General features: G+C 43.4%; 1 protein-coding gene across 4 annotated transcripts in view; it reads left to right on the top strand.

Moving 5' to 3' along the window:
• Positions 1-23,363, top strand: part of TULP4 (TUB like protein 4) — a 96,889-nt gene extending 73,526 nt beyond the window's left edge. For all 4 annotated transcript variants that reach the window (XM_082215187.1, XM_082215188.1, XM_082215189.1 and 1 more), the window contains exons 5-15: positions 103-283; positions 3,540-3,674; positions 4,472-4,638; positions 5,075-5,299; positions 6,655-6,889; positions 7,566-7,710; positions 9,707-9,851; positions 10,210-10,303; positions 10,999-11,142; positions 12,954-15,604; positions 17,732-23,363. In XM_082215187.1, coding sequence (XP_082071313.1) covers positions 103-283; positions 3,540-3,674; positions 4,472-4,638; positions 5,075-5,299; positions 6,655-6,889; positions 7,566-7,710; positions 9,707-9,851; positions 10,210-10,303; positions 10,999-11,142; positions 12,954-15,604; positions 17,732-17,848 — 4,239 coding nt within the window. In that variant the 3' untranslated portion in view covers positions 17,849-23,363. The remainder of the gene's footprint in view (positions 1-102; positions 284-3,539; positions 3,675-4,471; positions 4,639-5,074; positions 5,300-6,654; positions 6,890-7,565; positions 7,711-9,706; positions 9,852-10,209; positions 10,304-10,998; positions 11,143-12,953; positions 15,605-17,731) is intronic.
• The last annotated feature ends 402 nt before the right edge of the window (positions 23,364-23,765 follow it).

Raw genomic sequence — 23,765 nt, 5'->3', positions numbered from 1 at the left:
ATTACTTGAAATATGATAATAGAGAACTGTCTTCTTCAGCCTGTTTTTATTTTTAATCGCATTTGCATTCTTGTTAACTATGATGCTTTCTTGTTTTGCCAGGTCCTCTTTGGCACTGCTGATGGTCAGGTTATTGTCATGGATTGCCATGGCCGAATGCTGGCACATGTTCTCCTTCATGAATCTGATGGCATCCTGAGCATGTCCTGGAATTACCCGAGCTTTTTGGTGGAAGATAGTAGTGAGAGTGACACTGATTCAGATGACTACTCCCCACCTCAAGGTCATTTTGCCTCCATTTTTTGTTCATTGAATGTCTGTGGCCTGCTTTTCACTGAAATGGTAAAGTTGTGTGACATGCTTGAATGCCGTTCCATAGAAAAATGTTCTTTCTACATTGAAAAACTCCACATCGAAGGGTAGGCTAGAACTCTTGTCCCTGTTGTCTGCTTTTCTATGAAGAGGGATTTATTGTTATTCTGAGCATTTGGTTGTGTAAGCCTGCAGCTGCAGATTGAAATGATGCAGCCAAGGACTATAGTGAAAATGATTTATTTATTTATTTATTCATTCATTCATTTAATTTCATTTATTAATTGCTTCCTTCAAAACATCTCAGAGCGATTAACAATCATAATATCAACACTGAAACCCTTTAAGTACAATTCCATATATAAAAACAATGCAAACAATTCCGTATATAAACAAGTAATTAAAACAACTTCATGGAAAACTTCAAATCCAGTGAAGATTCAGATTGCATTGGTAAACCTAACATATACAGCATGTTTGTATTGACAGTGCTTTTAATGGCATTAGCATCATGCAATTGCTATTAACAAGGCATCAAGTTTTGCACAGGATAATATATCACCATGATATCCTTTATGGTTAATCTGCAGTTACCCATACTTTGTAGAATATAGTGGTCCTGAAGAATGTAGCTCCCCCTTGACATCCTTAAATTACTTGTTTTCTTCTTGTTATGTTATATATTTTAAAAAATAAGATGAATGTAAGAAGCCTCCTTTCCTTTACTTCTTAATGCAAGAAAACCAGAAATGGTGCAAAGATGTTCAAATCAAATAGAGATTAAGTTATTGTGCTTTTGCATATTACTTAATCAAAAGGAGGATCTGAGAACACGTTTTTCTTCTCCAGTGAATGACCTGCTGCCCCTAGTTAAAAGAATAAACTCCAAATTTGATGCCTGACTTTTAATAACAGAGCAAGAAGCAAGATAGAATGGACCTACACTTTCTACAACAGAAAAAAATGCACAACCAGAACAAAGTAGTTTAAAAGCTTGCATGAAACAAAGTTGACTGTGAATTAGCACACAAATTCAAACCTTTGCAATTCTGGGTCCACTTCAGGTGCAACTGTAAGAAAGAATATTTTTGACAATGTTGGTTTCAGTGAGAAAACTTCCTTCGGTTTTTTTTGAGGAAGGTTAACAACACTGGGGAAAATGTACTGCATGAATGTGACTTTCGTGACATACCTTCAAGACTCTAACTGTGGTTTCATACTGAGTGTCATTGTTGCAAAGAGAGAGAAGGTTGAGGGGAAATATCAGGGTTCCCCGACTGCAAGGAGGGCTCTACTCAACCTTTGAGTGAACACAAGCAAAAGCCTCCTTCAGACCTTTCCTGCTTCAACACAGGGTGTATAGGTTGGGGACTGAGTACAAAATGGGCCCTTGAAGAATGATTATTCTGAATTGTGTTGCACCTGAAGTAAGTCTTTCTCCATGCACCTGGAGTTCCTGCCTTTTATTGGTTGGGGCAGCAAGCATCTGGGTGCAAGGGCCAGGGACCCTTCCATTCCTCACTCGCTCTTCTAGGACAATAGGAGCAAAAACACCCCACAGTGTGCTTAGCATGGGGGGCGACTGGCTTATTGTTGACAAACCCTTTTGCTTGCTTAGGACACTTCCCTGCAATGGCAAATGCATACATGAGGGTAAATCAAATATGCACAACATCCTTAGAGGACTGTGCTACAGTTTTCCTTTGTCGGAGTGTGATTAATGAGAGTGGTGATACTAGGTTTGTTATAAGATAGGTTTACTGTTCTAGGCAGGAACATTGTAACTTCTGGTGCATCCCTTTAGATGAGTGAAGGAGGCTAGTGTGTAGTTGATGCTGAGTCAATCAGGAGTGGGTGAGCTTGGTAGCTTCCAATAATTATTCTGATATGACGTGTCCTTGTGAAGTATCACTTGTTCTTCATAAACCTTTCAAAGGAGACATGCCTTTGACTCACATACATGACTAGGAGGGGCTTAATTGGATTTTACTTACTTCTAAAACTATGCCAATTATATGGTGCTGGCTTTTAAGTCACCGTCCACAGGACAATTTCCCTGTAGTTCAATTACCTCATTTTAACACATAAGCACATGGATAACAACATTTGGTTCCGTTCACAACTGAATGTAGCCTAATGTATGATTAGTGAGAATATGCTTAACTGGTGCCTAGAGAGCGCCTTTCTCTTGGGACAGCAGCACCTTCTGTCAAAGCTAGTTACATAAAACAGAGAATGAAATAGTGAATGCTGCAGATGGTGCTGTAGGCAATTTAATATTATATACAAAGGAAGTTAAACACTGAAGAATGATCTTGTCAAAACCAGACTCTCTTTTATAATGGCACAGAATAGCGTTTAGCCAACTGGTGTTCTCAGGGCATGTAGTTAAGCCCATTCTGATGCTCCAGACTCCCATTTTGGGATCCAGTCCTTATGAAGGACCAGTTTCTATATTAAAGTCTATGTCATGTAGCAGTAAGGGCTTAACAGAGCTGAAGTATGCTTGGTCCAGTACCATGAGGTCTTCAGTCTGGAGGGCTGAGGAGGGGACGTGTTTCTTGAAAAAAAATCTTGAGTCAGATTGGTAATAGTCCCTTGGCTTTTGAGAATGTGGACGAGATAGCAGTGCAAGAAACTTTTTATGAAATGAACATTGTGAATCATTGCTTATTTTTCTTTCAACAGAAAGCTGTGAACAAATTGCTTTTTTGAATCCCACCTTGACTAGACTTTCATAAGGTGATAGTAACGCTACTTCAAGGGCCAGGTCTGGCCCACAGCTGCCAGTTGGCTACCCCTGGCTTAGAGGTTGAACATTGCTAGGTATCACAGAGAGGTGCAAACTGAACAGATTCTTTGTACGAAGGCCCCTCTACCTTTTTATTTCCTAGCATGGTTGGCACTGCCTCCATGTTTGCGCCCATTATGGGCCAGGATGGTTGCTTCTGATTCCATTCTTTTCCTCATACAGCTCCAGGGACATGTAAATATTCCCACTGTGCAGGATCACTGAGGGCACAATAGAAGAATTGTGTCATTTGCATAACACTGCAGAGACCATACCACAGTGCTGCGGCGTGAGGGTGGGGTTTATTCCTTAGCAGTATTTGACAGGGTAGGAAAACATCCCCTGAGTGTCACAGCTCTTTGTACAGTCAACAGGTGATGAGCTAGGAACCTTGGTTCAAACTTCTTCCTAAAAGTTTTTTCCCCCCACCCTGCAGATGGTCCAGCTGCATATCCAGTTCTGGTGCAGAACACCAAACCGCTGCTCACTGTCAGCTTCACATCAGGAGACATTAGCTTAATGAACAACTATGATGACTTGTCTCCTACCATCATCCGCTCAGGGTTGAAAGGTACGCAAAGGGAGACTTGTCTTCCTGCCCTGCTCCCACCGCTTCATTTTCTGCTTTAGATCTTGATTGCTTTGACATGAATATTTCAGCATTTGTCTCTTGAAATGCAACATCCATCTGCAGCGATTTCCACTAACAAGAGTGACGCCTGCTGGTGAAAAGAGCACATCTCAACGAGAGGATTCCTTCTGAAATAAACTGGTAGCCTGTCTTACATTCTCTGGCCCTCGACAGCAGCAAATGAGAACCATGTGCTTTTCAAAATAACCTGCCTCACAGCTTGAGGCAGTGACCAATTTTGTTTTGCTCTCCTCTGTTCTGTTCCTTCAAGGGTTTTGGGAACCAAAGCCAGAAGTCTGGCGGGTTCCAAAGTTATTTTAGTTTGAGGCAATGTTTCCAAAGGCTTAAAAGTGGAACTTCAGGTTTAATTCAGTTGAAGCAGTAGCTTCAGTCAGCAGAGTGAATGAAGGCTGGCTCCACCAACCTCAGCCTGCCTTTAGCCAGACCCCACCTGCCTGCCTCCTTGCTTACAACCAGACCAGGAGGTGGCCCGGCCTGTCAGCTTCCTCCTCCTCAGTCTCAGGGCTGCCTCTTGTAGAAATTAGCAGGGAAAGGGAGGTGGAGGGATTAACCCTCCCCGTTAGTGGCAATAACCTGTGGTTTTGGTTAGCCAAGGGAGCAGTGGAGGCCCCCGCTACCTCCACTGGCCTGCTTACTGAGTGTAAGTGTGTGGGATTGGGCCTATTTGCTAAGTGTAGTAAAGCGAACCTCCCCCCCCCCGCCCTTTGTGATTTCAGATGTAGTGGCTCAGTGGTGCACGCAGGGAGACTTGCTGGCTGTTGCAGGCATGGAAAAGCTAAGCCAGCTGGCTGAACTCAGCGGTGCTTCCTTTCTGAAAAGTGCACTGGTCAAGTTCTACAATGTTCACGGAGAACATATCTATACCCTGGAGACTCCTGTGCAGGTAAAGATTACTCTGAAGTGAGATATTGAAACAGGAGCATGGGAGAATAACAGCCCACAAAAACAACCCCTAGCGGGGGATATTATATCAAGGGAGGTTTGCCCAGTGATGACGGTCACTATAATTTAGATAATTTTATATGTAGGTCTCCCCACACACAACAAATAAGTTTTGATTCCATGCTATTAGTTACAATAATATTCAATGAAGGATGAAAATTAATGGAGAAATCTGTATTTTAAAACAAAATGTCTTCTGGTTACTGTAATAAATTGATACCGTATCTTAGCGAAATTGTAAGTTGTACAGTCCCCAGAGAATTCTACTACTTGAACATACAGAAAAGCCCTGGGACATTAGGGTTTTCCAAAATAGAATGGGTCTTAAAATGTGCTTCAATGAGAGGAAAACATCTGAAATGTTACTTTTCATGCAGCGTCCCATAATCTCAATCTGCTGGGGTCACAGGGACTCCCGCCTGCTCATGGCTTCTGGTCCTGCCCTCTACGTTGTCCGAGTGGAGCACAGAGTGTCCAGCTTACAGCTTCTGTGCCAGCAAACCATCGCTAGCTCCTTGCGGGATGACAAAGATATCAGTAAATTGACTCTGCCTCCCAGGCTCTGCTCATACCTCACCACTGCCTTTACACCAACGATCAAGGTAAACAAATGGCTGGGTGTTAAGTGTATCAGAGTCAGTAGACAAAGGTAGATGGAGCTAAACAGCTGACAGCAGCTGAGGCATAAAGCGCACAAGCAGGGAATGTTTGACTGGTAATAAACATTCAGATTGCACTCTGAGGCTGCCATCTCAAACACTTATTTGGGACTCTGTCACCTTGAATGCCTTGGGACTTCTGAGTAAATACACCTAGGGTTGCATAACCATGCAGAACAGCTTGTAGGGTTTTATCACTGTCATTTTGAGAGGGTTGTGATGGCCGTTTGAAGAGCAGTGCAGGGCAACCTGACTAAGGGATGTTTCACAAATGTAGTTTTCTTGTACAGGTTAAGCAGTCCAGACTGCCCTCAGGCATGTTGGTGTACCGAGAGCTTATTAATAAAACCAGTCAATCACAACTGCTGCCAGCCGCAGTTTGTGGCTGTAATGACATTTTCCACATCTGCTTCAGTTGTGGCCAAGTGTATCCATGCTTATTATTAATGACTGCAGTGGTAAATTCTGCCTTTAAATTAATAAAACAATTAATTTTGTTAATTAAAAATGATTAGAAAGGTCACACATTATATTAGCCATGCAAATGTATGGGAGGTGGATGGGAATGCTTTGGGGTAGGTGTAAACTTTGTGCATTAACAGAGCCTGGTGAATGGGCCTTTATTTAAAGGTTTCCCAGGACAAGGCGTAAAAGCTACCAGCTAGATCGCAACACCTTTTGTCTGGCTCTTATGAGAACTTCTTGAGAAATCTGATCTCATTCCCTGTGCTGTTGACAATCTTTATACTTCTGTAAAAGAAGCAAGCACATACAGTCATACCTCATGTTACGTTTGCTTCAGGTTACGTTCTTTCAGGTTACGTCCCGCGACGACCCAGAAGTACTGGAAAGGGTTACTTCTGGGTTTCGCCGCATGCACAAAAGTGCTAAATTGCACTTCGCACATGCGCACAAGCACCAAATCATGCCACACACGTGTGCAGATACGGCGCTTCAGGTTGTGCTCTTTCATGTTGCGAACGGGCCTTCGGGATGGATCCCGTTTGCAACCAGAGGTACCACTGTATTACTGAAGTGGATGCTTCTTGGTCTCTCTGCGGTTCTGGTGCATCATTCCAGAAGTGGTCACTTCTCATTTAAAATGTAGCTAGCTTTTTGTGGTCCCGATTTCTTTTATTGTTTTATTAATTTAAAGGCAGAATTTACTACTGCAATAATAATAATAATAATAATAATAATAATAATAATAATAATAATAATAATCAGGAGCATGAAAAAGCAACACGAGGAAAAACTCTTTGTGTGACTCACAATTTTTCCTCCTATATTTAACTCAGCCTCCTATCCCAGACCCCAACAACATGAGAGATTTTGTTAGCTACCCAACATCTGGCAACGAAAGGCTTCACTGCACAATGAAGCGGACAGAAGACGACCCGGAGGTTGGAGGGCCTTGCTATACACTGTATTTGGAATACTTAGGGGGTCTGGTGCCTATCTTGAAAGGGCGCCGAATTAGCAAACTGCGGCCTGAGTTTGTCATCATGGATCCAAAGACTGACGGAAAAGCAGGTACAAGGCATTAGGCAACTTTTCAGTGCCGATTTTTAGATTCTGGTCCTGTGCAGAGACCCTCAAGTGTTGCAAGTTTACTGCATGTGAATTTCTCGTGCAAACCTCGTTGATTTTATTGTATGTAACTGATCTTCACATGGGAAAAAATATGCCCACAAATATGCTCTTTGTTGAAATGTGTCATTCTTGTCGGTCGAGTGTCATGTACTCACTGGAGCTCCCGCTTGTGGAACAAATTAGTGGATTGGGTTGTGGAGATGTGTATCCTGTTAATGCCCCAAAACTGTGCATCCACACAAGAACCTATGGCAGTACTCTTTCCCTGCTCTCATCAGCCATTCTGAAAGAGACTCAGTAACAGGCATAGTTCAAGTCATCTTCCAAGTTTCAGTACATTATAATATTCAGTGTCCTGACAGGAGAGGGAAGATTCTCTAATTAGCTGTAGACATTTTTCAGTGTCAGAGAGATGCCTGTCAACTAGCATAATTGAGCACCATCCGCTTGATTTTAGGCTATTGCTGATTCTGCATGAGTTTCAAAGAATACGCCGTGCTCCTTGCTGCGGTTGTATCTCAGCTATTGCTTGTAGGATATCCTAGAAATGATTGACAGTTGTAATTGGGATTTGGTTTCTGAAACTTTTTTTTTTTAATGGGGCCTGTGTTGACAGATGAAATCTATGGAAACAGTTTGATTTCCACCGTGATTGACAGCTGCAACTGCTCTGATTCCAGCGATATTGAACTAAGCGATGACTGGGCTGCAAAAAAGTCTCCCAAAATCACTCGAGCTAGCAAATCACCCAAACTTCCCAGGTAATCATTTTGGTATTTTCAAAACTCCACCTTCCTTTTTCTCCTGGGTCTTTGAATTCCTTTTTTATGCTGAGAGGGCACCCTATACACTTAGAACAAAGGGGAACCTTTTCATACAGGCATCAGAAACAGGCTGCTTCAGAAATGTTAGGGTTCTTTTTGCTGTGAAACATTATTAAGGCCCACAGAGTTCTTCTCCTCTGTGATTAGCTACAAGCATAATACAGACATCATCCCCCTATAGTTCTGGTGTCCTGTCCCTGACAGTTTCAAATGTTTAACAGCACATAACAGTGCAGAGTACTTGTTAGGTTATTTGCTTGCTACTAGTGAGTGTTTTAAGCAGAGTTCTATATATATTGTGTGTTTGTGTGTGTGTGTGTGTGTGTGTGTGTGTGAACGTGCGCACACGTGCACAGTGCAAAAAATAATAAATCAAATTCTGTGATTAGGATAAAACCACCTACTTGGATTTTAATTTGTTGACTTAGTTTACATACTGTGTCCTAGTTCCAAGACTAGCTTTTCAAAAATTTGGAATAATTGGCACGCACTGAGAAAATCTGTGTTTGGGAATAAATTATAGGTATATAGTAAGGGCAACGACCAGTGAATGATAACAACCCAGGGTGCTGAAGTTCCACCCCTGGACCGCCATTGTATTCTACTATATATCCTAGATATATATCAACATAAAGAAATTACAACAATCTCTCTCTGCTCAGACTTTTGAGAGCAAGGTTCCAGATTTGCTACTGGTGCTAGGAGAGTGCTTAGCTCCCTTCCCTGAGAAACATGTTCTCTAAGCACTATTCTGCTCTCTGCTTATGGGACACCGTGGTCTGAGCTGTGTATTTTGATCTTTGTGGGGCTGGGCTAGATATCCCTTTTTCCATTCCAGAACAACAACTATTATTTATTTATTTATTTATTTATTTATTTATTTATTTATTTATTTATTTATTATTAATAATACCCCTCCCATCTGGCTGGGTTTCCCCAGCCACTCTGGGCAGCTCTCAACCGAATATTAAAAACACAATACAGCATTAAACATTAAAAACTTCCCTAAACAGGGCTGCCTTTTGATGTTTCTAAAAGGTGAGTGATGCTTCTCCAAAGCTCACAGCACCAGCCATGGGCATTGTGTCGGAGAAATAATGCCCTAGTTCTTTCGAAACAGCTGTTGTCCCTGTGATGCTCTTTAGCAGGGTATTAAGCCTGATGCTCTGGTTTGATGCGTAGGCATAAGCCTGTTATGATCCTTAGCTCCTGAACCTGGAGATAGGCCAGCAAGGGGGGGGGGGGAGAATGCTTTCCTTACCAATTATTAAAATAGAACCACTTTTCTAGTACAAAAATTCCATGGGGCTTCATATGTTATCTTTCCGTTTACCGTTTAGCCAGAACTAGAGATGCTGGGCAAAGTGTACTTGGATTATCTAGTATGTTAGGTTGAAGACAGATGTGACATCTTTTATAGTAATGGGCCAGTCTGAAATGCTCTTTCTGCATTCAGTCCCAATGCCCCTCGCCTTTCCAGAGTCATTTTGCAAAAGTTTGCAAGTATGAGACAGAAAGCTGCTATGCCAATTGACAGGCTCCATGTAACATCACCAAGAAACCTCCCTCCAATCCTCAGGTCCCTTTTGCATTTAAAATTACCGTTTTAATTAATAAGGGACATGAACATCCTTGCAGCTTTTTTCCAGGGGGGGAGGAAACCTATACAAGTCTGATGGCTAAGCCAGGGTGTCCTGTTCATTGGTGTGGCTGTCTGTCATCCCATTTGCAATGTCAGACCGAAGGATGCACTGTGAACTCTTTTCATATTAACTCTGTCTTTGCTCTTGAAGCTACTTTTGAATGGTAAACCTTGTTAGTATTTCCCCCACCACCCACCTAAATTTGTATTCCTCGTTCTCTTTTTGTATAGTGAGACAGAGAGTACCTATTTGTGCCTGCCTTATTATTGTCATTTTTGTTTTGTATGCAGAATTAATATAGAAGCTCGCAAATCTCCAAAGTTGTCACGAGCTGCTCAGGAGATATCAAGATCTCCCAGGCTACCGATAAGGAAGCCTTCCATAGGTTCACCAAGCCTAACTCGTAGAGAGTTTCCTTTGGATGATATCACTCAGGTACTGCATGGCTATCTCATTATCTACCAGAAACAGAGGCACTATGTCTCTGAATACCAGTTACTAAGGTACAACAATGGGAGAGCCCTGTTGGCCCCGTGTCCTGTTTGTGGACTTCCCATAGGCATCTGATTGGCCACTGTGAGAACATGATGTTGGACTAAATAGGCCTCTGGCCTGATCCAGCACGCCCTTCTTATGTCCTTCACTCGTTTTCATTGGTAGAATTGCCCTTGTCAATGTGAAGATAGAAATAATCATACTGATTTGACCTAACAGGATTATTGTAAAGATAACTAAGATAATGTGAATACTATATAAATGCTTGTCGTCGTTCTGTCATACCTTTTTCTTGCAGCACAACTACCTTGCTCAGGTCACGTCAAATATCTGGGGAACCAAATTCAAAATTGTGGGTTTGGCTGCTTTCCTACCAACCAATCTTGGTGCAGGTAAATTAACTCTTTAAGAACTGTCTTCATTTCAGACCCTTCCTGACCAGAAAAAGTGTGCAAATATTCTTTAACAGTAGTTAACATTTTGCATCTAATTCAGTCATGGAGTTGTAAGCCAGGAAACAGTTTGGACTGCTCCAAAGCGTAATTCATTTCCATGTTAAGGATATACTTTATATCTGTTTGCTTGGTAAATAAATCACATCTGTAGCTCTTTTGATTCTCCCCACTTGCTTTTGGAGGAGTGGTCATGTTTGTATTTCTCATCCACATGGTTTCCCAGTAGTCCAGACACTGACCAAGCCCAAACTTGCTTAATTTCAGTAATTGAATGAAATCATACTAGACCTTTTGCTTAGAGACCTCTTCAGTTATGAAAAAATACATAAATAGAAAGTAATTCCGGATACGTGTATATTTTTGTCTTTCTGTGTCATCACTGGGAAGCCTTGTTTGCCTGTAACTTCCCGGTGCATGTACATACAACAAAATGTAGTTGTGTGTGCTTGTCGCATGCAGTCATCCAAATATTGCATCCTCTTTCTTAAATGGACATGCTTTCCATGTAGGAGTTTTATCATGGTTGAAGTCCCTCTAATTGGCTGATTCCTTTAGTAATGCTGGACCCTCCCTTTGTATTTCCTGCATCACAAATCTTTTCTTTCTTCCCTTTCCTTGCATCCTTTTTGTAGTTATCTATAAAACCAGTTTGCTGCATCTCCAGCCTAGGCAAATGACGATATACCTTCCAGAAGTGCGGAAGATTTCCATGGACTATATAAACCTGCCTGTCTTCAACCCCAATGTTTTTAGTGAAGATGAAGATGATTTGCCAGGTGAGATTGAACCGATTGTCTAAAATTTTATGAAACTCTGTAAGAAGATTGGCTCTCCTTGTAATTAAAAGCCCAAGGCACATGAGTCCATTCCATGTTTTGCAAGATATGTGTGTTGTGGTGGAGAGGCTAAATGGGAGCTTGCTCTTTTGACTTCCATTTTGGAGTCTGTGGTGAGGCTGGGAACTCCAAAATAGGGCTTGAAAGACCTGTGTACTTCCGGAGTTGTCATTGGGTAGAGCCTAGAGGGCTCCCTGTGCCCTTCGCAGCCTGTGTGGGCATTCCCTACCATCCTGCCCCTGCCCTGTGTTGTGAACAGTGCATTCAAGATCAGGGGAGCTGGAAGGCCTCAGACACAGGTGTACATACATGGTGCATTTAAAGCCATAATGGAACCTTCTTCTCTGACTCCTGAAAGGAATGTGAAGTTGAAAAGGGTGATGAGGCGAGACCAGGAACAGTGCAGGCTGCTGGGGTGGAGGGGTGTTTCTTGGCTCCGACAAGTTTCTGATGACATAGCTGAGAGCTCAAAAGGGCCTATTGACAATTCATAATTAATCTGTAAACCACCACAGCAGCAGCAACCACCACCATTAGTTGAGATGTCCGGTGGATGTCCTTTTAATTAATCCATTTTAAATGGGTCAGTTATGAATTTGATCCAGAGAGAGTCCATTAATCCCCTGAGAAGAAGCATCTGTTAAACTGGGAATTAAATTATGAGGCTTCAGTATTAACCACATTTTAGAAATCTGCAAGGGGATTGACACAAGCAAACAATCAAAAGACCTGGAGTGATATAGAGGCACTCATAATTGAAAAGGTTCAATTTCCAATGGTGACTTAACTGCACAACCTTAGAGTGGCAGGAATCCATCATGGTGCCTGGGAATTGAGGCTGCAGTGGTAGCCAGAAGCATTCACAAATGTCAACAGGTGAACAGGTTGTATTCTCTCCTCGGATTCACATTGGGTTACTGTCATTCATGCCTTCATAACTGCTTGCTTTTGATGACATGGACTATAGCTTATACATTCCACCCACTTGCATCAGAGTCTGGTTTAACAGAGTGGCAGAACACTAGATTGTTCCTGTTCCTTCTGAGATAAAGGTTTGATGCAGATACAGTGCTGGCTTCCTGCTAACTGTGGTCAACAAATTGGAAGCCAAACCCTTTCTGCGGCAAATTCCCTCTCCTTTGCTATGATGAAGCAGTTTGTTGGCTCCAACGCTTACCACTATTAAGTCTAGCCAGGATTTCCCTTAAACCAGGTTCTTGAACTGAGGACCATGGAGAAAGAGAGACTTACCCCAAGGAGGTGAGGGGCTTTGTGGAGGGACTGCATGTTCTCAGATCTGGCTCTTAATACCCTTACTGTAGTGAGGTGGGAGATAATATTACTGACCTAATGTGACAGCACAAGTACAAAAGTTAAATAATCAGTATTTAACAAATGATTCCAATACCTTTAAAATGGAAATTAATGCTCTAGATGGCAGAATTAATTTAGTATACAGTGGTACCTCGGGTTACAAACGCTTCAGGTTACAGACGCTTCAGGTTACAGACTCTGTTAACCCAGAAATAGTACCTCGGGTTAAGAACTTCGCTTCAGAATGAGAACAGAAATTGTGGTGCGGTGGCAGCGGGAGGCCCCATTAGCTAAAGTGGTACTTCAGGTTAAGAACAGTTTCAGGTTAAGAACAGGCCTCCAGAATGAATTAAGTTCTTAACCCGAGGTACTGTTATATCTCTTTTTGGATGAAGGCTGTGATGCTGTATTCTAATACTCATATCTTTTTGTCCCAGTGACTGGAACATCTGGAGTTCCCGAGAACAACCCACCTTGCACCGTAAACATCCCGATTGCTCCTATTCACAGCTCAGCACAAGCAATGTCACCAACACAGAGCATAGGGCTGGTTCAGTCTTTGCTGGCCAATCAGAATGTGCAGCTGGACGTCCTCGCCAATCAGACGACAGCTGTGGCAGCGGCGGACCATGTGACTGACAACACAGTCCACTACCCAATCCCAAGCAGGTATTCCAACCCAGGCCAAGTGATCTTTGGAGGAGTTGAAATGGGGCGCATCATCCAGGCACCCCCTCAGCTCCCTCTGCCGCCCCAGGGTGCAATCCAGATGGCAATTGTGGACCACAGAGATGGGGACAGAGACCACGAACACCTCCAGAAGGCTAAGACGTTGCGTCCAGTGCCACAGGCAGCTGAAGGAGAAGCATCCGTCTTCACGACTGCCCAGGAAATTCAGATGAACAAAATGAATCCTCCCCCTCCGTACCCTGGAACCATACCAGCAGCTCCCACCACAGCTCCTCCTCCTCCTCCGGTACCTCCCCAACCTCCCATAGATCTCTGCTTGAAAAAGGGAGATTTCCCTCTTTATTCCACAGGGCATTATCAAACCCCTCTCGGCTATGAAAGAATCACTACCTTCGACAGCAGCGGGAATGTGGAGGAAGTTTGCCGGCCTCGAACGCGGATGCTATGTGCCCAGAACACTTACACTCTGCCGGGGCCTGGCAGCTCTGCCACTTTAAGAATCACTTCCTCAGAGAAGAAGATTCAGCAGCCTTGCACCAGCGCCACCCTAAACAGGCTCACGGTGCCGCGTTACTCCATTCCAACCGGGGATCCACCACCTTACCCGGAGATTGCAGCCCAGCTGTCTCAAGGTCGCGGCATGGCCCAGAGATTGGACAACAGCATAATCCACGCCACTCTGCGGCGGAACAGCAGAGAGGCAGCCCTGAAAATGGCCCAGCTGGTCGACAGCCAGAGAGCCACTCTGCAGCTGCCCCCGAAACTGAAGAGCAACATTGTGGCAGCCCAGTACCAGCAGAGGGTGCCGACGGCACTCTACACCTGCAGCCAGTGCAGCAGCGGCAGTGGCAACAACAGCGGCGGTGGCAGTGGCAACCCTAATAGCGGAAGTGGGAATATGAGTGGCATCAGTGGTAACAGCAGCACGTCCGGCATGAACAGCATGAGACCGGACATGACCACCGGGAGCAGCTCTCAGCACAGCTCGGTCATCGCACACTCCGTCAGTACTTCGCCCCTGGCCTCCCAGTCCTCTTACAATTTGCTTAGCCCACTGGACAGCTCTCGTGAACGGACAGATTATGTGAACTCTGCCTTCATGGAGGATGAAGCTCTTTCTCAGCACTGCCCCGTGGAGAAACCGGTGCGCCACATGCCTGTGGCCATGGCTGAGCCAGGCATTGGTGTCAAAAGACCACCCCCCTATCAGTGGGAACCAATGGTGGGTGAGGAGATATGGGTCCCTCAAGAAAGGACAGCTCCGAGTACTTTGCCTCACCCTGCCAAACCTGCCCCCCTAGTCATTGGCCAAACTCAGCACCTGGATATATCCCGAGCACCGTTTGTTTCCCCCAAATCTCCAACCAGTCCCACTGCCACTTTCCAGATGAGCTACGGGGTTGGAGCCCCATACTTGGGGAACTACGGTGTTCCTCCCCCTCCTCCCCCTCCTCTTCTTCAGGGAATGCAGGTCCCCTGTTCTCCCAAAGAAGCTTTGGCCCCACCCCAGATTGCACAACAGGAGCCAACGGTTGTGCTTCAGCCAGGTTACCCCTCCAACCTTGCTTACTGCCCTTTGCCCCCCCTGTACCCTGGAAATAGCACTTGCTCGAGTTTACAGCTGCCACCAATGGCCTTGCACCCGTGGAATTCCTACAGCACATGCCCACCTGCTGCGCAGAGCACCCAAGGCACTCTGCCCCCCAAGGCGCTGCTGGTGGTGGAGAAGCCTGTCATGTCTCCTCCTCCACCACCACCACCACCACCAGTGGAGCCTCAAGGCCACACGGGCACAGACGCGATGGCGGAGACAGCAGACAACTTCCAAGAGGTCCTGTCCTTGACCGAGAGCCCCGTGCCTCAGCGGACAGACAAGTTTGGGAAGAAGAATCGGAAGCGCCTGGATAGCCGAGCGGATGAAGGGAATATGCAGGCTATTACAGAGGGAAAGGTCAAGAAGGAGGCAAGGACAACTCTGACTGACTTCAACTCGCTGATATCCAGCCCTAGGCTGGGCAGGGAGAAGAAGAAGGTCAAAAGTCAAAAGGACCAGTTGAAGTCCAAAAAACTGAACAAGATGAATGAATTTCAGGACAGCTCAGAAAGTGAGCCTGAACTATTTATTAGCGGGGATGAGCTAATGAACCAGAGCCAGGGCAGTAAAAAGGGATGGAAAACAAAAAGGAACTTGAGAACAGCCAGTGAACTGGATGAGTTTAAGTGCCGGAAAGCCAACGAAAAGGAGGATGGGCGACTGGGAAGCCAGGGCTTTGTGTACGTGATGGCTAACAAGCAGCCCTTGTGGAATGAGGCAACACAAGTCTATCAGCTGGACTTTGGAGGGAGAGTGACCCAAGAATCTGCAAAAAACTTCCAGATTGAGCTGGAAGGGAGACAGGTAAGATAACGAATCGGAAATTCCAGGCTGTTTCTTGTGTTAGGCCTTGACATGTGCACCAGAGGAACAGGGCTGACCCAGGACTTGTGCCTCTGATGCGAGTGCTGCCACTGCCAACTCCTCCTCCCCCTCCCCCTCCAGCTTTGTAAGTTTTGCTGCTGCTAACATGGTGGCAGAACTCGCCATCTCCTCCCACCCCTATCTTCTGCCTTGCTCTGGGGAAAGGGGTCCTTCCTTAGAGTTAGGCATTCTGGGCGAGGTGGCCTTGGAAAGTGCTTGCACCACTCCCACTTTCGGTGGCTAGTTAAAGGTTTCAAATCACTAGTAACTATTTTTTAAAGTCCAGCTGTTGGGGCAGGCACTCTTCCAGTTCACCTCACTCAGAATACTTTGCTCTAAGGAAGGACCACCTTCAGTGTAAAGCATGAGGATGAGGCAAGTGCTCTGGAAAGCTCAAAGCAACTGGGTGGCTGCGTAGTGGTGACAGCTGGGTGGATGGACTGGTGAAACAAGCGAGTGAGGACTTGGGGTCAGTAATCTGCCACCTCCTACTGCCACCACCAGAAACAGTTGCCTCAGTTTGCTTTCTACAGGAATGCTGGCCCTGCAAATGCAGTATGATGTGTCTTCTTTCAAATAGGCACACCTTCTTGCAGATTAATTTGCAGGAAATAGTGGCATGTGAAAGGCCTGGTGCAAACAGGATCCTGATGCCTTATCCCTTGGGTGGCCAATATCTGCCCAAGGCATTGGACATACGTTTGTGTAACATCTGTAGAGCATTTGTCTCTGTCACAATTTCACAAATATTGAATACAGTCCATACAGTGGTTGCCTTTGAGGTACAGGCAACTTCTCTGCAGCATAAAAATCTTGACTGTATAAACCCAAAGCTATTCTATTCCACCAAGAAGAAATTTGATGGTAGCTGCCTATAATTGTGGCTTCTGTGCCTCAGAGCAGCTATAACAGATTATGGGATATTTTAAATGTCACAGTGAATAGAAACATACGAACCCGTGTAACTATAAGGAACATAGAAATATGATGTCATCTTCAGCTGATGTCCTATCACAGGTGCACATTTCACATGAAAATAATACAATGTGAGAACAGCCTTTTGGTCCTGAGATTGCACTCTATCATGATCACAAAACTAATACAACAACCAACCAACCAACCCAGTGTCAAGGTCATGAGAGTCTGAAAAACAGGCAACAGTAATGTATGTGTAAGGTGAAAGTGATGGGGGAATATGTGAACTTTAAACCCTGGCCATTATTTTCAGTCTCTTAGAGCAGCTATAGTGAATTTGTGGCCTTCCAAATGTTGTTGGACTACTACTCCCATTGTCCCTGACCATTCACAATGCTGACTGGGGCTCATGGGAGTTGGAGTCCAAGAACATTCAAGAATCATCAGTTCCCCAGCCCTGCTGCTGCAGTGTAGAAAAACTGGTGCATTCTATAGCAAAGATGTGTGAAAGGAGGTGCAAAACATTGTACAAACCTTAGGCACCTTTTATTTTCTGGGATCCAGGATTGGAATGCCACTTTAGCTAGCTCTGCTTCATTGTGTTCTTTTGCAGTCTCCCTGATCTACCAGGAGGCTGAGCAAACAAGTCACTGTAGATCCGATTGTGATATCTATAGGTTATTTTGGGATTGCAGTCGTGTTGCATCGACGTTGTCCAAGAACAAGCAAGATCCACCAGAACATAATGGCTTCAGTCTGCTGAAAATCATGGAAAATTCCTCTTGTGCTGATATGATCTCCTCAGAATATTCAACCTCATTAATCATTGTGGGCTTTGAACTTCCCCTGTGAAAATAGGCGAAGCCAGTGCTATATATCTAGAAAAAGAGGCGCCAGAACTCACCATGAACACCTCCCTCATTCTCTTAGAATGGCAATGGTGCCCACCTGAGAGGTGCCAGAACTGAGTTCCTCTGGGCAGAGCCACTTGCCAGTTGAAATGCAGCTCTCATATGAAGCAAGAAGTTGTGAAATCCCCCCCCCCTTGCTTTAATGGGCCAATTTTTCATATTTAACTGCTGCTCGATTTCTTGTTTATCTTTACCAACTTTTCCTCTTCTTTATTTCTTTCCCCACTACTTTCTCCTCCAGGTCATGCAGTTTGGGAGGATCGATGGCAATGCTTACATTTTGGACTTTCAATATCCATTTTCAGCGGTGCAGGCCTTTGCAGTGGCTCTGGCTAATGTGACTCAGCGCCTCAAATGAAAAAAGAGGAAAAGACCAGAGAGGGGGGAGGGAGAGAAACCCTGATAAATCTTTCTCATAAGGGCCAACCCACGAAGGCCTGGCAGAGACGCGCAAAGGATTCTGCAAGTAAAGAAGAAAGTGCAACTGGAAGAAAAGAGCCTCCGAGTGCCCAAAGGAGGGCATCAACTTTAAACATTATTGGGGATGGGGTGGGGACTCTGTGGTTTGGGATTTATTTTATTTGAATCAACATATGTGCTGGTTTCTTCAGGGCAAGCCAAGGAGGAGAGCTATTCAGTGTTATGTTGGGAAATGTGGCTTTTGGCTTGTTGTGGCAGTTCTTCTGTGTTTGCTGCAAAAAAAAAAAATAGCTGATATAAGCTGATAGAAGGATTTTAAAAGACTGCCCTTCATTTTCTTTCATTCTTTTATAGACTGCCTTATACCATGCTGTTCTTTTTAAAGCAGGGAATGCAACTTTCTTTCCCCCTGGACCACTTTGTACTATTTTCATCAATAGTTACAGCAAAAAAAGAAAAAAAAAGAACAACAAAAATGCTACAATATACTTGAAGACACATGTTTCTTCTCTGATAACTGAGCACTGTAGGCACCAAGGAGGTTTTTCAGAAACCTTACCTAGTTTCCAAAATGTTATTCAAAAGAAAAACACAGCTGTTACCTGTTGGATCGCTTGCAAAAGATGGCCTGATCAGCACATAATGCTAAGACAGATGATGACATAGCTTGGATAAGCAAGTGTGCAGCTACAGAGAGCAAAAGTTGTGGCCACTTCACTCCTCCCCTGCTCCTGCTGCTCCTGTGATACCCAGAGCAAATCCATGGTTTGCATGTGAACCTGGGCTCATGGTTTGTCCTAACTCCAAACAAGCCATGAGCTGTAAGCAAGGTTTTTTTCTTGGTAAATCATTAGTTTGGATTGATACCAATGCTATCACTCAGCAAGGCCTGAAGTGGGAAACATTATGACAAATCCCCTGGGTTCACACAGAACGAAAGAAAGAGGAAGGAAGGAAGATGAAAAAGTGACAAACCGCAATACGGTCCCAGAATATATGAGGAATCTTTAATAAAAGTGTCAGTTGTCTGATGCATTTCAGTATAAATGTTCCTTGGGGTCACAAGAATATTATTTTGTTGGAATAACCTAGCAGGAAGACGTGATTCCCTGGTGGATAATTTTAGATTCTGTGTCAGGGACTCTGCATCCCAGACGTAGCTTTCTACATAAATGCATTGGGCAAGTGACATGTTTATGTCAGTTTCCTCATCTATCTTGGCACCTTTAATCTTTTTTTGCTGCACTTCTTGACCATGACACCTTCCCCATGGAAACTAGCAGCCTAAGTCATTCAGCGTTGGAATTTTTGATTGCAGCCTTAGAAAATTATCCACCCTCCCTTTGCTCACAGACTTATTTGACTTTAATTCTCCACACACATAATGATACAGAGCGTGGTTTCTCAAAGGTGGCCACCAAGATCTTTTGTGTGCATTTGCTCGATTGATTCCATTGATTCTTCTATATGAAACAGGCTGCAATCAAGAAAAAACTGAGAGGAAAATGTGCATACACACATGATCGGTGGAATGCATTCTCTCATTTCACTTGCACGGGATAACATAAGAGGTAATAAAACACTTGGATGGAATCGGCAACCCCTTCTGGCACAGAGCCTGTAGACAAATGAATGGCCAAGTGTCCCCTCCATTGCTTCCTAATCAATAGCATGCAGTAGGTTAATGCAGTCTTCCCAGAACGTTGACATTTTCTTTGACATTTTCTTGGGCTACACTTGCCGTCCAGTAGCGGCTGTTGGGGTGGGACAGAGCTGTGGAGCTGCCCTCCTGTTGCTGACATTGCTGCAGTTTACCTGGACTGTGGAGTAAGGGCTGTGTGGATGTACCTGTGAGAATGGCCATTTGGCTCTACAGGTTTGTCTACAAAGCCCTAACTTCACTGCTGGCTGCCTCCAGTCACATCCAGGTAAGTTGCAGTGATGCCAGTGTTCAGAGGGCTGCTCCACTCCACAACTCCAGCCACTACTACTGCAGTCACAGCTAAAGACTAGCTTGAGAGTCACCAGGATAGTGGAAGGGCTAATAAGGAATACGGAACTCTTCAGAGAATTCTGGTCAGGATTCCATAAGTGGGAGACATGTCTCTTGATTCGGAATGTGAAATGGAGCTTTTAAGTTCAGGTCTATATAAAACGTTATATGGCATTTAGGAGAACGGCATTTAGCAGTGCTACATATCCTAGAAACACACTTAGAACATTTCATCTAAAACATTTCAAAATAAAACCCAGGGAGAAAAATCAACATGTTCGCACTGGCATCAGCATCTGACATCCTTACGCAGCTGCCATGGCACCTGTGTGCTGACATGGTACCCTGATGATGTTTGCTCTGGGCTTTTCTTTAAAAGAAATTCTGGTCTGATTCTCTGAGCACTGCCAGGCACCTGGATTTAGCCCACCCTTCTCATTTCCCACAATGCCCCCCCAACCTAATTGTTCTTGAGCATTGTGGGAAATTAAAAGGTAGCTAGATCTAAGGGACCAGAGCACTGCTGCTACCTCTGTCAGGCAAGTCCACTAGGACCTACTGATAGCAGACTGGGGCCACTAGAGGACACTGCCCAGTGCCTTTTCAAATTTGGAGTTGGCCCTGAACATGTTAATCATGTGTCAGTGTAGTATCTGGAACCCTATAGAGAAAATAAAGCAAATATAAAGAGAAGCAAATATAGAAGCATTAAAGCCTTAGGGTTGATTGTATTTTAACAAAAGTGTCCTTGCAAAGTGGAGTACAAACAAAGATAATTAAGATTAGATCCCAGCTGTGTAAGATCAATTTGAATCAGTAGGAAGGTTTACACAGGTCACTGTGTGGTGAAAGGTCTCCAGACTGTTACTGGAATGAAACAAGCTCTGTGATCCTCTCCCGGCTGTAATTGATGCTTATAATACATGTCTGAGAATTCCCCCAATATATTGTCTTAAAAGACATTATCTTTTACTTTTTTTGGTCTTCATAAACTTGAATTATATTATTTACAAGGAAACCTTGGGAATACAGAACCCAGGCCTAAATAACATTTCATTTGAAGGGAAGTCTTGGAAGATGTATAGAAAAATTAAAATATTGGTGCTGTGGCTTGTTTTTGTTGTGTTTGTGAAATGAAAGGCAAGACCAACTAACCTAGTAAGAAGACAAAATGATGGAATAAAAAGCGCCATATTTGCTTTTTGTTTTAAACTCTGCAGCCTTAGGCTCCAGCTCATGTGAGCAAGGTTGGTTCCCTTACATCTCTGCAAAATTGAATTGGATCCAGTGGTCTACCAAAACAGAACCCAGTGCCTTTTGGAGACTGCAGTCCATACATTATTAGGCCATGCTGGTGCTGCAGCAGAATCTGAGCTGATTAAATAGTAGAACTGGCTCTTGAGACTCAAGGTGTACTCTTAAAGTCACATGATGCAGCAACTTGGTTGAAGCTAAGCGGATCTGGGTTTGATCAGTGCTTGGATGGGCAACCCTATATATACTGTCTTGAATGTACATGGAAGAAAGGTGGAGTGTAAAGAGTGGGATATAAATTAAATATATAAATCCTGGTTTCCTGCAGCGAACAGTATAGCATCTTGTGCAGGGAAAATATTTTTAAGGCCCATGTCCCTCATACTTTCCCCTTCTAGTATCTTTTAAGAGCTTTGTATAGAAGTGGTGTGTGTGTGTGTTTGCCTGAAGACCAGATGGAGTCTTTGTGATGGCAATATAATCTGACATAGAGTTCATGTACCAGCTTTGAGGAGCTTTGCATCTGACATTGCAACGTTTTGCATCTTTGGCCATTTCCTCCCCTGCTTTCTCAAGGGCATTTCATACACTGTATGAAACCTAAGTTTGCCTGACAAAGGTATACTTGGCAGGGAGTCATAACTCCCTGTCAAGTGCACCTGTATAATACCTGTGTTTTTCATTTGCAGGTTACATTTTTGGATGTGCGCCTAAATGAAATGTGTGAAGTGGCTCTCACAAGCAACTGAAAAGATAAGAGTAGGAGAAAGTTATGTTAGAGCTGGTCCTTATATTGAACAGACTGATCACGTGGCAGTGGCTTATAGAGTTGAGAGTGCTGGAATATATCCTTTTCCTGTCCTTCCAGCACTTTTGGGTACAACTGGAATCTTCTTCCCTGCCTTGTCATGTAACTTCTATCAGGGCAAGACAGCCATAGCAGTCAGGAACTGGTCAAATCCTCTTGTCCATTGTCCCTTCCTCTCTACAAGAGTGATGGGACATGCTAAATATGTCATTTGGAATGTTAATAGTTTACGAGGAACTTTTAAAAAGTAACACTTTTCAGAATATTATTGGAAGAATTGGCTAAAATGGATACGTTTTAAGATTGCATTCCATGTTATGCAGCAATTGTTGTTTCACACCAAAATTATTGGGATGGAGAGAGAGAAATCTGATGCAAACCTTTTAATAAATTTGATTTCTGTTTAAACCAATGCATAAAACCCCAAAGATTGTAATCTGATCGAGGTGTTCTGGAGAGTTAGGAAGGTCTTCACTTGTTGAATGTTTACTCTGTCTTTATAAATGGCTAACTGAAAGAGGCATTGAAATAGTGTGTTAAGATGAAATGGATAAAAATATTAGAAGATGCTTGTATTTCCAGTGTTTTGTTAAAATAGTGCTCAATGAGCTCATGTCATAACCATTGTTCTTGTCATTTCAGGTCCGTTTCTCTTTTCTTTTGTCTCCATTTGGTCTTCCGTTCTAATTTTCCCTACCCCCTTCTCAGTCTGTGTTTTTATCCTCTCCTGTTATTTAGCAGGGGAGGGTTTTAAGCTCTTGCTATTTGTTGTAGATACAATTTTTTGTATTATTGTGGAATTGCATGGGGATACATAGGGTTGAAAAGGCACTGTAATCTTTACTGGGAAAGGGTGATATTTTTTAATTTTGCATTTGTTTATAAATGCATTATTTGGGTACTGTAACTTTGGTAATTGTTTCTGAATTTATTACTTGCCTTTACAAATGTTATTTGAGGATTGCTTTTGTTTTATTTTTATTTTCTTCCAAGTTTTAATAAAAATATATAGTCAGGTGCATGGATTTCCTAACCATGCAAAGCCTGCATGATGATCTCAGTTCTGCAGAGAAAATGGTACACTTATCTGACCACCTGCAGTATTTTTAATGGCCTTTGTTTTGTTTTTCTTTTCTAAATATGCCATTCAGACCTGGGTTTCCATTGTAATTCTGAACCTTGCCCTGACCTGCCTCTCCTGTTATGTGCCCTGTGTAATAGATTGTGAAGAAGGTACCTAGAAAGCATTAAATGGTTTCCTTTCAAAAATGTGGTTTGTCCAAAATTTTGACTGTCTACATGATTGAGATGGGGTCAGTTGCCCTATTTTCCTTGATGGTTTGGAATTGTAAGAGTTGTCCAGGTGTTGCTTATTAAAGTTTTGGCAAACTAGAGAAACTGTGAGTTGATTTTGGTGTTTTGTCTCGCACTGAGAATCTTGAATGTTTGTGTGTTTTAGTATGCAATGTATAACCTCAATATTCTTAACAGATTGTTTTATTCTTATTTGCATATCTGGATGCCTCTTCTTCTTTCTGATGCACACTTGCTGTCATTCCTACAGCATGATGCTGGACCAGAAACCTTGTAATAATGTTCTACTATAACCAAATTTTGGATAACAGCCAGTTTCCTCTGGATAGTTGATGAAGATATCCCAATGGGATTTGTGTTTCTTTTCATACTAAAAAGTAGATAAGCAAGAACAGCAGTGTTCCCTCAAAGAAAGCCTTCATATTTTCCTTTTCTGTAAATAAATAAAGTACTGGGGTGCAAGATTGTTACCCTCTTTTAGTGGGC

Source organism: Podarcis vaucheri (assembly GCF_965113315.1).
Source record: "Podarcis vaucheri genome assembly, chromosome: 3".
In the NCBI taxonomy this organism is placed as follows: Eukaryota; Metazoa; Chordata; class Lepidosauria; order Squamata; family Lacertidae; genus Podarcis; species Podarcis vaucheri.
This window is presented reverse-complemented; position numbering and strand designations above follow the sequence as displayed.